We start from the raw sequence: 13,896 nt of genomic DNA, 5'->3' as shown, positions 1-13,896 counted from the left end.
ATTAAGTTGCCCGATTAAAGCCAGTGAACTTTACGGTATGTAAATTATATCTCCATAAATCTGTTGAAAATGAAAGCAATTAAGGAGGTCTCCATTTTACTGTGGTATCGCTTCAATATAACTTTTCAACAGAACAGCAAAGAAATCAGAAGACAAAAGGGCATATGCTCAGATTTTCAAGGCAACTGAAAGAAGTTAAAACATGTTGAGTATTTAATTCCGAATGCCAGCAAATTAGCTGGTGATTACGTATCTACCAGAACATCTCGGGTGTCATGCCATGAAATAATTAGATCTATTATTTGTCAGAAGATTCTGTGCAAAAATTATAATCACAGGACTACTGAAAACAACTAAAAAGCTAGAACTCTAATAATCAATTTTCTAAAATGTGACCACCAAACAGTGCCGGCAAGAAGGATGCTGTGGGTTTGAGAATTAAAGATCTAAGTGTAGCAGGTGTCTCTTCTGGCTCCTCTGCTTTGAACTCCTCTGTCTCCACTTGGAAACACTCTCCTTCCACTGAAAATCCCTTTTGCAGGCACTGGCGCACTCAACAAGCAGCGGGTGAGAAGTGGCCCTCTAGGCTCCCCCGTTAGGTGGGGCCGGTCTTCCAGCTGTTAGAGTGCTGAGTGCTCCTGCCTCCGGAGCATTCTGGGGATGACCTGCTGGTGGGGAAAAGGCAGCAGCATGTTGCAGCGAACGTGTTTATGACCTCCAGCTGAGGGGGCTGCAGTGGAACAAAAAGGGGCCCGATGACCGGAGGAGGCGGGGAGGCAGGACAAGCCAGCGTCCTCATGCCGAGACCACCGTGTTACTGACTTCCTTCCCCCCAAATCGTTGCCCCGCAGGTATGACAGTCTGCATCTTACAGGTGCCCGTAGTGAGGCCCAAGGAGGTCAAGGCGGAAAACACCCACTTATTAAGCGAGAGTCAGGATTTGAAGCTGGTTGAAAAGCAATGTCCGGGAGTGTCCACTGTTTGGTCCACTGCTGTCCCTTGCACTCACACAAGATGCAGAATGGAGAGCGTTCTAGTCTGGTCCCCGTTCAAACCCGAAGGAAGAAAACACTGGTCTATTTTCTGTCTTTGAAGTTCCTGCAAGTGTAGGCTCTGAGTACGGGAGGTAGCTCCAGTGGGGCCTGGAAATTATGCCAGATGGTTTGAAAGGAGTATTTTGCCTGTTTGAGGATGTCGGAGCTCAGATTTGTTCGCCTTCAGGAAAGGGTCACTGCTGTTGTCCAGTCCCGCCTCTGTACCCCGTTACTTCTGGTCCCATGAAGATGTCACTGCGGAACGCCCGACCACCTTCGCCTCCCCGGGGGATGCCCACTCCCGTAGCCACAGAAACAAGTACTGTTTTGGGTTTTGCTGAGTGTGGACGTTGTCACTGCTGATGTCCTAAACAGGGTAACTGTAGCAACGACAAAGCCCACGTGTTCTCATTGAGCAATTCTACCCGCATTCTTGTCCTCTCTTGCCTTGGAGAAGCTACATCTCCCAGAGCCCTACTGCCCCACGGAAGCAGCATTTCCAGACTTGCGAACGGCTGCTTCATCGGGGGACAGCTGGCAAAGAACCCTTCTCTCCTGGCTCGAGAACCTTGCTGAAGAGAGAAGCAGTGGCAAAAATAAAGACTCGAAAACTCACATTTTGAAAATAAACTAGGGTTCTGAAGCACAAAAATAGCATTCTACTTATATTTTGAATGTCAACGTACGTACTTTCCCCTTTATAAGCTCTGCCGGAGCCGACAGCCAGCTACTGGGCCCTTCCCCGCACACTCCATGACCGGACCCCAGCTGAACCCACTGCTCAGCGAAGGGTCTGTGTCGGTGGCTTAGAAATTCCCACCTTTGAAGAATTTATGCCGCATTTGTACAGTATTTTAGAGAGATGGCTCCTTGAGTGAGTCGAAGTGCCGCTGATCGTCCCAGGCATCTAAACTTTAAGGACCATTTACTGGAAGCCAAGGAGCGTGTGCATAAGACATGACTGTGTTCCTAACGTCTGAGCCCTTGGCATCTGCCCCCCGACCTACAGGGCAGTCTATGGTTCCCCAATTTTCTTTGTTCTCACACTTCCCCCCATCACCCCGGCCGGCTCCTCACCCCCACACGATCGCAGATATTCATTTCTCTCGTTCAATTTTGATGAAAATGAGGAAGAATGACTTGGGGGACCGAGCAGCATCCCTGCACAATGAGGCGCATTCCTACGTAGGGGAGAAGCCAAGACCAGAACCTGCTGTGCAGGGGAGCAACGCGGGCCGGGGGGGCGGGGACGCCCACGTCCTGCAGGGTAAACGTCCTGCTCTCCTCTCCCAGCCCACGGTGCCCGGACAATAATACCGCGCTCCGCTCCGCAGGCCCTCAGGGCACTGGCATCCGGATCGCACTGAAATACGGAAGCGCTTCAGTCTTCCGTCCGGGCCAACGGGGGCCTGCAGCAAAGCTCAGAAGACCTCCACCCACACGCTCCAGCACACGGCCGAGCGGGGCTCGCTCTTCGCGAACGGAGCCGCCAGGTCCCCCGGGCTGCCCGCCGTGCCCGCACACAGACCGACCGACCTCCGCCCACGGCCTCTGAACCAGCTGGGGGTGGCTCGGGGGCGCCCTGCCCTCCCTCCCTCCGCGCGTGCGTGTGAGCACATGTGAGTGCGTCCATGCACGTGGGAAGGAGTGTGCGCATCACATTCCACGCCACTGTGGCTGGGGCTGCATCCGCTTCCAGAAAGAAGGACAAAGCTTGTCCTAAGATCCCCCGAGCTCACACGGCATTCAGGGAGTCCCTGCTGCGTTCAGCTCACGGAGGCGTCCCGTAGCCGTCTCTCCACCTGTGGCAGGTCGTGCTCTGACAGCGTTGTAACACCTGCTCACGTCTTCGGCTCTTACAGCTCCCGGGAAAAAGAAATTGAACATTAAGATGTGCTTTTTGAAGTAATTTAAGTTAAAAAAAACTTTCAGCTAGAGGCATGGTAAGACCCCTTGGTGCTGGAGACACAGGGAGAAAGGCGGGAGCGTCTTCCTAGGTACACTTTATATACTTCGGGAAGTCCTGAAATGAAATGGTCTGAATGCACCAGGTCCATCTAACAATACATTCCAGTTAGGATGTGCCTAAATTACCTGGACTTCACTTCTGGCGAAGAACACGCCCACTCTAAGGGCCTCCGACCTCCCGGCACCCCGCCGCGTTCATCACCTCGAGGAGCAGCCCCCCTGCCCCCAGCATCCCTGGTACAGGAGGTCGCCTGCCGCACAGACGGAGGACGGCTTCTCTGGATCTGGGAGTGTCCGGGGAGGCTTGGGGGGCCCAGCAGTGACACTCCACTCGGAGCAGGAAGCCTGGGCTGAACAAGGACCTCCTTTCACGTGACCCTTCAGTGGCTGCGAGCCAGGGAGCTGCGGGATGGGCAGCGAGGACTGAGGACCACTAACAGCCCTCCTGGCACATCACACATCGCACTGCAAGGAGAAAACCGGGCAGAACGCAACTGCAAAGTGGGACTCAGTCACGGCCGTGGTGTGGACAGGGGCGGGGTCGGTCGGCGTGACGGGTAGGGACAGCTGTGGGTCTGGCAGGATTTGGCCGGCAGCGCTGCTAAACCCAGAGCATAGTGTGCTGTTTTAGTTTCCTTTCTAAACACGTCATTTCTTCAGTTTAAAAAATACTGACAGTAACGCCCTGGGTGGAGGTGAGGAAGTGGGGAGGCTCACCCCATACGGACTCATGGCAGAGACACGCAGCCCTCCCCTCAGTGGGAGAGGCGGACGAGAGGGTGATGGAGAGGTGTGCGTGCGTGCCGCTCTGCCCGCCGGCGGGTCCCGTCCTCGGGCCCAGGCCCCTGGACGCGTTCGCGGGGGCGGAGGCTTCGGGAGGGGACGGTCCACCGCCGCCTGCAGCGCCGGGGTTCACTCTGCAAGTTCAGGCTGCGTGTGAGGCCGAGTGGGAAACGGTAACTTTTACTGACGGGAGCCAAACATGCTCGTTCATCAGGCGCACAGCCGCAGGTCAGATGAAGCGGTCCACGGAGAGGGGCCAGGAGGGGCATGCGTCCCCGGGCCTCAAGCTGGGACCCATTGCCGGCCACTGGCCGAAACCCATCACAGCTGCTATTTGTAAGGTCTGTGTTCCCCCTTTGTTCTGGAAGTCTGTCAGTCGTCCTATTGTGGCCTGGATGGCCTCAAGTGACTCCTAGCCACCCATTTTATGGTGCAAGCTGGGCCCAGTGGGCTACGAGTGCTGGGGGGCCACCGTCAGGCCTCTTTGCCTCCAGACGTCCAGCAAGTTCCCTCCTGGGGCGAGCCTCCGCTGGACCCAGAGCCGCCTTCCGGCACACGCTCAGCCACCGCAGGTGCCTGCGCCCCCCGCCCCCCGGCCCCCCTCCTGGCACAGCACGCCCCCCCACCTGACCTCACCTGCAGACCTCGCGGAGAGGTGCTGGGAACGGTGTGAGCCAGTGCCCACCGTGCAGAAACCTCCCTCGGCTCTAGGATGTGAATGACGGCACATTCCGCTTCTGAAGTTAGAAGGCTGTTAAGAAGCCGCCAACGCTAGCCCTGCTGTGACGGGCCGGCGAGGCCTCGGGGAGCGGAGAGGCCGGCAGGGCCTGCCATGAGGGCAAGGACATGCCCAGCGCGGCGCCCCGCACCCCTGTCGCTGGGGCCCCGCCCCTCCTCGCAGTCAGTGGGGGCGCCCCTCTCCGCAGGACGCACCAGGAGGCGGGACCGAGCTCCTTCACCCGGAGCCGCCACTCCCCACCGGGGTTGCGTGGCCCAGGGTTTCACCGTTATGGGGAATTTATATGGAAAACCTACAAACCATATCTACGGACAGACCGTTCTTATGAAAACGCTGGAATGAAGGTAGTCTTAGCAATTCCTAATTTCAAAGAACAAAAGGAGCCTGCAGAGCTTCAGAGATATTTTGCCGGTGGGAAGAACACTTACCCACACGGGCCCGTGCACACGCACGCGCACACGCACCCATGGGCACGCGTGAGCACATGCACACACAGGTTCTAATGCACGATGCTCATGCACATCCCTCGCTCAGCAGCGCCCCGAGGCTGAGCTCCTCAGCAGTAAACAGCTCAGGTTTAGGACGAGTTGTCTGGGTGGCACTGTTCTCAGAATACAGCGGTTTGCAAGTCTGCCTTAGAGAGAGGAGCGGGCAGGGCAGCAGGGTGAGTGGGTCCCTCGGATCACTGCGTTGTCACCAAATGCTCCACAAGGAGACAGTTGGCCACGTGGAGCTCCCCTTCCACGGGCGCCGGGGAGACAGACAACACGCAGTGTGCGGTAAGCCAAACCCCTGGCCGCGGGAGGCAGCGTGTCCCTCTCCTGGTTCCCCTCCTCCTGGCCAGACAGGGCCGTGAGATAGGCCTGTGTGCTGGGGTCGTGGGACTCCTTCTGGCCCAGGGAGCCTAAGTGGAAGTGATGGACGCTGTCTCCCTGCAAGATATGCCCCCTCTGGCTGCCCCCTGCCACCTCAGCGGCAACGGCCTGGGCCTCCGGGTCACTGCTGGCGCTCAACTGCCTGACCTTGCTGGGCTCTGACACGGGTAGAGACCCACATCGAGCTCTGCGATTCTGGTGTTTGTTTGGTAGGCTGGCAAGCCCACCCGTCCTAATGCAGCTCTCTGCTAAGTAGCCGGTCAGAGGACACCCCTGAGAAGGAGACATTTGGGCCCAGACGGGAAGGGGTGGGGGCTTGCCGCCCAGATGTCTGGGGAAGAGTGTTCCAGAGGGAGGGCACAGCCCGTGCAAAGGCCCTGTGCTCCAGGGGTGGGTGAGGCAAGAAGGGGAGTGTAGGAGGTGCAGTCGGAGGCCCCCAGAGCCCACAGGGGCCCCCAGACTATGGCAAGGGTGGCGGGGCTCTGGGCAGGGCGGGGTGCGTGCTCTTCGAGGAGGCGGGTGTGAGGGCGGGGGTCCGGACGGAAGCAGGGGCCAGGTGGGGCTCCTGGAATCATCCAGGTGAGTGCCGATGGTGGACCACGGCGGCCCGTAGGTCAGTGGGTGAGTGCCTATTCCAGGAGCTAGACAAGCTTGCGAGGGTCCCGGGGACGTTAGAGACCAGCGCTGCTCGCAGAGGAGCACCAACACCCCTCCCTGCTGCCCACGCGGCAGAGGACAGAGGCTCCGGGTCCCGCCGAACGTGCCAGTTGTCCCTGGGCACCGGCCATTACCGTCTCTCCCATTACCCTCCTCAGATGATGTGTCTGCAAAACGGGCCTCAGAGCCGAAGATTCGGGGAAAACACGCGACTTCCGCACTTCTAACATTCAAACACTACACATACAATTAAATATCATGTACGTGTGCAGAGTATTCGAGGCGGGATGGGTGTCGCTGGGGAGGCCAGACATTCGGGGACAGGCGCCCCCCGGGTGCAGACCGTGGGTGGCCGGGCACGCGGCCCCTGCCTCCTCCCTGATAAGCTCCGCCCGGGGCAACTTTTCTTGATGCCCTGCATTCCTCACAACAACCAGGGTCAGCTGTTAGGACCCCCACTTGCACGGGACACCGGAGGCTGCATGTCTTGCCAGAGGTCTGGAGTCCATACGCCGAGTTACTCGGTGTAACTAGAGGCCGGGACGTTCGTCCAACAGCTCGTAGCGGGGGCTGCCACACAGTCACATAGACCCAGACGCCCCATGGCCCCGGGCAGCCACACTCACCGCAGGGGCCCTCAGGCACTGGCCCCCCGCCCGCCGGGAGCAGCTGTTGGCTAGACATAAGCAAGCTCCCAGAATGCAAAGAGGGGCGCCCCCCAGGGGCTGCCTGGGAACTACAACGAGGCCACGCAAACCCTCGCAGGTGTGTGTGGGTTTGAAAGATACAAAGTACCATTCATAGTCCCGCAAATGCACAGAATAACATGCCTCCTGTTGTGTCGCTGTTTTAACATCTGTCAACCACAGAAACGAAAGCTGCTTCTGTTCTCCAAGGGCCCCCGGGGATAAGCGGATGTGTCCTGGGGCGCTCAGGGCAGGGCCAAGAGCAGGAGCTTGTCCCTGTGGCCTGTGGGCCTCTCCTGGCCTGCAGATGCTCATCTCTAGGATGGGAGTCAGACCAGATGACGTCGAGCGTTCCTTCAAGTTCTCAGCGGGTGGCTGTGACTCTATGATTTATATCTGCCCCAAAGACACGCTCAGGATTGGTTCTGTCGCTCGCCTAGATACGGATAACAGGCTCAGGCAGCAATCAAACCATCATTAGCAATAAATTAAAGCCAGCATCCACGATTCTCAAGAGCAGGCTGCCGATAACCATTCTTGGAGGGCGCTTGGAGGGACAGTTAACGAGGGGTCCACAGGAAAGCACAGGGTGGATTCCTGGCCTTCAGTTATTACTGAGTTGAGACAGAATTTTGTATCATCATGACGGTTTCTTACTAGTTTTGTAGCTTTGTCCAGTAATCAGGGTTGATCAAATACAAATACTACTAAAAAGATCTTCTCATGGAAGGGTCTTGGAAACAAAAAAAGGAATGATTTTTTTTTCAGTGCTGTGTGAAACTTCTCAGGGGATGTATCTGTCTGTGGGAGAGAGCATTTCCCAGATGTGGTAGAGCATGACCCCCAGCTGCACACGTTCTGACAGGTCCTCCCCATCCAGAGGGGCGTCCCCCACAGTCCCTAGAGGAGGGGAGTGCACGAGCCACGCGGGACACCGCCAAGGCGAGGCCAAAAGCGGGACACGTGCCTCAAACAGAGCGCCGGGGTGTGAGGAAACTCATTATCCAGTTATTACACTTCGCCTGTGAAACTCATCAGCACAGCTACCACGAAAGTACGCTGTGGTTGTTGACTACCACGCGATCATCTGTGATACAAACTGAAACAGGAGAAAAGTTCTTACAACTGGCTAAACACAGCTGGGCTTCCTTTGAGGAATGCACGCAGGCCCCCTTCTGTCGGTCCCCGCGGGGGACAGGGGCGCCCTACAGGTGCACGTTTGTGAGCTTGCTCGTTCACTCTGGGGGGTTCTCTCATCTCCCCTGCTTACCTGGGAGGGAACCAAGACACAAGAAGATGCGTGCACGGGCAGAAATGACAGCTAACGTGGTGCAGCTGCATTACCTCCCACGTAAAATGAGAAATAAACGGACTGGGTCTCGTCTTCCTGGGGCAGGTTCAATGAGGTGTTCAACTACTAGCAGGTGCCATATGGTTCACATGCGTGGTCTTACTTGACTCGACCTTGACTTTATGTTTTCTTTATTTTATTGTTTGTATGTTTTCTTACTGTGAGCTAACTCAAACTTTGTGAAATAAAGACACACATATACACACATATTTATACTTAATAGATCATCTTTGTATGAACTTCAGTGTTTCCAATATGAGTACTTTCTTGCTGAATACTAAACATAGATAATTCTATCTCCATTATTTGAGCACTGAGCTGGTGAAGGTTTTCCCCGTGATGCTCCATAGGAGTCTGTCCCTACGTGCAGTGCGTCCCTCACTTAGCCATGGGCGCCGTTACGCACCGAGGCAGGGAGACGATGTTCTCACGACCCTGGGATCCTGCAAAGCTGTGCTCGAGCTCACCTGATGTGCTGGGTACTTATCCCTTTTGCTCTGACTTCGGAGATGTGGGTCTGGTCTGGAAGGAGCCACACTTGTCTGGAAAGAGCAGGGGTGCCCTCTTTTGGGGGATTTCACTCCTTTGTCACTATAATTTAGGCAGACCCCAGGCTTCTGCTCACCTTGGCTGCCTCACCTGCCCTGGCTTTATGGCTAGTGGACTCTGGAGGGAGGGGTGTGGGTGACTATTCTGCATTTCTTGCTGACTGCTTTTCAAATGACGAAGATCGTGTACAACAGATGTGTGGATGCACGGTGCAAAAAAAAAAAAAAGCTCAATAACTAGCCGACCACAAAATGACCTGGTTCCCCAAAGCTCAGACAACATGTGGTTCTCTAGGCTACCGTGTTTTCTTCCTCTTTGGGTAACCAGGCAAACAGTCCTAAGTACAACCACACACTGTCAGAAAAAGCATGACAGGAAGAGATTTAGAACTGTGCATTTCTAATGAGTGATTCGCTTAGATCAAGAACAATCCTTCACGGGGTTTTCCCATGAAATGAAAAAGTAAATACAAGGCCTCAGTGCGCTGCTCAGTACATGATCGGTTCCAGCCTTCACGGAGGTACGGGGGACACCGGTTGGTGGCAGCCGCGCACTCTGTGATTCTGAGCAAGACGCGTGTGAGCCAGCAGCTCGGGGCACCTGCCACAGTCTGCCCCTGGCTGTGACCTCTCTGAGCCCCTCTAATTCTGTGGCTAAGCCAGGACTCCAACCAGCTGAAGGACAACAGTCTTTCCTGACATCCACAGAGACCTTGAGGACTAGATCCTGCAGAAATGCGTCAGGTAGAGGACAAGGGCCATTGGTCTGACACGCGGACAACATGATTACCAGGAGCTTGAAGAGTATCGCTACATGGGTGCCGATGACTCAGGGTTCACAGAACATCAAGAAAGCATGGGATTTTTTTATGGTACTCGGGGAACTTCTGTCTAGTCAGGAAAAGTGGGAGGCAGCTGCTGATTTCATTTGGAGTGACATTTGTACAACATTCCATAATTTAAAAAGAATGCTCAGGTATATTTTCCAAGATTATGCAGTCAAGATTGACAGCCAAGATCTGCTTAGCTTCTTTTCCCCTCGTCACTCTGCCCCTTTAGACCGGGGTTTCTCTGGATTCCAGGAAAGCATCAGGAGTGGGAGATTATCGTAAATTCAAAAGCAGATGCGCGGCAGCTCTGCAGGAACTCCCGGTCTGTATTAGTCAGGCCTGCTGAGGCCAGAACCACGGGAGCTGTGAGGCCCCCCGGGCCGCCCTCACTCAAGGTCAGATGCCGTCAGATGGCATGCTCCTCACACCTCCCCTCTGCTGTGACTCAGCCTGGACCCGGGGCCAGCTGCCCGCGTCGTGAAGGCGATGATTAGGGCTTGTTTCCTGACCACGTGAGGGCTGCATGCCCAGCACCGTGTGAGCGTGCCCAGTGCTCCAGCCCGGGGAAGTCGCGGTAAACTACCCCAGCAGCACCTGCTTGCGGCGCTATTCTTCCCACCAGAAGACAAATCTAAGTTTGTGCCAGGATGGATTTGGTGCATGGCCAACTGTACAAAGCTCAGTCTCCATCCAGGCTGAGCATCTACGTGCGAGAGCTGACAAGGCTGCCTTCGAAAGAGCTTCAGAAGCCACATGACGCTTCTGCTGACTTAGGAAACACGTGTCGTAGACTCTTCCCAAGTTACACGTATCGTATGCACACGTGTGATGTGTGTGTGTCCAAAAGGAACGGGATGACGGATACTGTTGTGAACTATCCTGAAAGCACGTAACCGGGGGAATAATGAGAAAGATGATATTTGCTTTAAAAAATAAGTAAGCTTAGCCAAAATCCTTCTAAAAGGTATTCTTGTCATATAGGAAACCTAAAATTGGACATTTTTATTCTGCCGTTTTCTTTTATGTGTTTAATATACATATGGAGTTGGAATATGGGAGCAGAGAGGTAGTCCAGAGAAACCTTTATTTTAGAGGTTCACAGACGGATTTATTCTCGAAATCATCGATGCTCAGATGCGTCGCTCAATTCAAATCTGCAGAGTGCCTTCCCTCTGCATTCAGAACGCCTGCGGCAGCGCCTACCCTCGGTGCTGGTCTCTTCTCCCCTCTGGTCCCTCTGCCCCTGAGGAATGGAGGCCCTGCTATGGGGAGGCAGCGGACGATGCTCCAGCAAACCCCTCCCCACCCAGTTCCCAGGAAAATCAGCCTGCAGCAGGTGTACCCCGGCGAGTGCCGATTCCTACTCGCACTGACCCCGCTGGCTTCCATTAAACTGATCTGCATTGTTTTCAGTCTCTGCACCTCTGGGTTATGCTGATTTTCATGACAGTTTAAGATACTGAGACACTGGGCAGCAGTACTTCTGTCATTACGGGTGTTTACTCAGGACGGAATCACAGAAACAGAAGGGACTTTTGAAAAAGAGCAAGCAAATCAGGAACAAGACACTGGGGTGGCTTTTCCTGCCGGAGAAGCGCAAGTACTAAGAAACCCGTTCTGTAAGTAAGCCGCGGCCGGGCCAGGGAGCGCGGGAGGAGGCCTGTCTGCCGTGAGCATCATAACCTGCAGGCACACGACACCGTCCAAGGAACACTCACTTCAGTAGCCAGAAAACTGCTCCCTTTCCCTCTGACACGCCAGTGAGCCCTCAGGGTCTGGGCACGCTTCATGCTACCCCATCGTTCCCGCGTCTCTGGGAATTCTTGGAGGAGAGAACAGAGCAGGGCATGCGGACAGATCTTCGTCACGTCTTGCTCAGCCGCGTGATCATGGGCAAGTCACAGAGCATCGTGGTCACATGGGAAAGGTGATCTTTTTAATGTTAAAATCAAATGAGAACTCGTTCATTCATTCTCTTGGGGGGGCGCAGAAACGCAGGGAAGTCGTGTTTGTCAGTGGGCTCCACAAAAAAAGTAAAGTTTTATAGAAAACGGTTATTTTTCAACACCTCCTGAGTCATTCTTTGTGGTTGAAATATCTGGGCTTTGGGACAGTCCCACTTCCCTGTTAGTTCTGTTTTATAGGCGTCATTAGGTTTTCCACCCACAATGGTCAAATAGATAAGTAGAGAAATATCGCACGGCAGGGCTGCACCTGGGAAGTCTCTGGAGCCTGCAAGCAGGACAGCACAGAGCACAAGAACAAGAACGAGACGGGGCAGCTGCCGCCGGCCACCCGTGTGGTCACGTCGGGGAGGACGGACGGCGGGAGGCTGACCAAGGGGACTCACCCCACATTCCTGCCGCCTCTGCATTTTCAATACTGAGAACAGAGTCATAGATTACTCATGTGATTAAAAACTTAAAACCTTCCCCAAATGCGTGTATCTGCGCATATGGAGCCCCGTCCTCTAGTTTCCCGGTCACATACCGAACACCTCGTTGTCCTCCGAGGCCTCCCGGGAGAGCTGGCGGACGTCCCTCTTCTTGTCAGACTCTCCTGCGCTGGCTTCTCCGTCCTGGAAACAAAACAGAACAAGACCCCCTCTTAAGATGCAGTGCTTGCTTTATCAACGAGATGGTTGTAATACATTTTTCTTCTTATAAATTTTGCGGCAGATAATCACATTTCCCTGCTCATCGTCCAGCTGTGAGAGTCTCTGGGTTCAGGGTGGGTTTTCTGCAGAGGATTCTGAATTCCTGCCTCTTTTTTTCTGCCTGGGCTCGAAAGCATTTTCTTGTGCCAGTGGATATATTTTCATTCAAAAGAAACTGAGTAGCACCTGGGATAAAACACGTCAGCTAATCGTCATGCATGTGTTCCAGGAGCATGCCCACCCGCCCTGTCCCTGTTTGGGTTGCAGGTGGATGGATGCATGGGAAGGAGCTGACACCGAACCTGCCTTCCTTGAATTCCAACCTTGGCCGCCTGGAAGCCAGGCAGGGCAGCCCTGGTACGAGAATGGGCCCTTTCGGGGGCAGAAATCGATGCCGATGTCCACGCGGTGCCCCAAGTCCACAGAGGAGGGGTTGGGTGCCACGTGCTGGGCTGGGCTGCCCCCTGGCCTCCCCCCTGCTCTCTGATGGAGCCCTACCAGCAGCACCAGGGTGCACATTCCTTTTAAGTTTAAATTTTAAGGGCACAGAGTAGATATGGTTTAGTTTCTTCCTGTTTGTTGAATCAATTTTACCTCATTAGTGTGACGGGGAATGCAACTGCAAAAGACCCACCCGAAAGCGTAAAGGCCTGCCTGCAGCCCTCCCTCGGCATCCCCGCGCCCCTCGGCGTGTCCGCACCGGCCCAGCACCCCCGTGAGGCCTCGCTCCGCACACTGCTCTGCGTCTTGCTTTGGTCTGGTAACCAGGAGCCCTGGCAGTGGCTTCACGCGGCCCACATAGCGCCATCCGATGTGCCGTCATGGCCAGAGCGCGCGCCCCGCACCTCAGTTACTCCCACGAGCGCCACCAGGCTCCTGTCCCTGGCCATCAACCGGGTTGGTGTTTTCCTCCGTTATGACCAGCACCACGAGAGCTCCCGGGCCACACGCACAAGGGGACGTTCCCAGACACTGCCCGGGGAGGCCTGCCGCTCCCCGCAGCCTCTCTCTGGCCTGCATCCTTCTCTGCAGCACTTCTTCCAGGCCTCCCTCGTCCCGAGTCTCCAGCTAGGACCAAGCGGTAGGTATTCTTCCCGTTGTGCACTCTTCTTCTGAAGAGCAGGGCAGGCTGTTGCTAAAGCTGTGCGTTCTGGGGCAGACCGGTTGGGAGTATGCTGTGGCTTGGCTCTTCTTTATTAGCTGTGTGACCTTGGACAAGTCACTTAACCTCACTGTGCTTGTTTCTTTCTCTATAAAAGAGAGGAAATACTGATACTGCATGGTTGCATGTTGTGGTTGTAACAAGGGTTAGGAAACTTAGTATCTGTAAGTGCTCTGAGCATACTTGGCACATAGGAACTGTTCTAGGAGCGTCTGTTAAATAAAAATGGAAACTCTGGGAACAAAGGTGACCATCCTCCCTTCTGCTGCCTTGGCGTTGGCACCCAGCTGCTGAGATTCTGCCCGGGCTTTGTCCCCGAGCCTTGTCTTACAGCGGGTGTGTTCGACCTGCCCCGCTTCCCAGCTCCCCTCCTCGAGGGACTCCCCTCCCTTGCTCTGGCACTTCTCTGGGAGGCTCGAGAGTGGGCACACGGCCCCAAGGTCCAGTACCATCTGTGCAGAAGCTCCTAGGGACCAGCACTATGCTCCCCCTGGGCCAGGGGGGCCAGCACGCCTGCAGGGCGGGGGTGCAGGGAGAGAGAGGCCCTTTGTGAAACCAGTGGGCATCCCCCCGAGCCAGGACGTCTGGTCTCTGACTCGCCCCCTCC

General features: G+C 55.2%; 1 protein-coding gene across 9 annotated transcripts in view; it reads right to left on the bottom strand.

Moving 5' to 3' along the window:
* MBP (myelin basic protein) overlaps positions 1-13,896 on the bottom strand; it is a 110,623-nt gene that overhangs the window by 54,520 nt on the left and 42,207 nt on the right. For 8 of the 9 annotated variants that reach the window (XR_004677593.1, XR_004677595.1, XR_004677594.1 and 5 more), the window contains exon 3: positions 11,962-12,049. The exons of the other annotated variant lie outside the window; for it this stretch is intronic. Coding sequence is in view for 5 of the 8 variants with exons in the window: in XM_034995830.1 (XP_034851721.1) it covers positions 11,962-12,049 (88 nt within the window). In the remaining 3 variants the exon portion in view is untranslated. The remainder of the gene's footprint in view (positions 1-11,961; positions 12,050-13,896) is intronic. 9 annotated transcript variants of the gene reach the window in all.

Source organism: Mirounga leonina, unplaced genomic scaffold (assembly GCF_011800145.1).
Source record: "Mirounga leonina isolate KUSES-001 unplaced genomic scaffold, KU_Mleo_1.0 Mir_93, whole genome shotgun sequence".
NCBI classification, from domain to species: Eukaryota; Metazoa; Chordata; class Mammalia; order Carnivora; family Phocidae; genus Mirounga; species Mirounga leonina.
The sequence above is the reverse complement of the archived record's forward strand: the minus strand, read 5'-3'. Positions and strand labels throughout refer to the sequence as shown.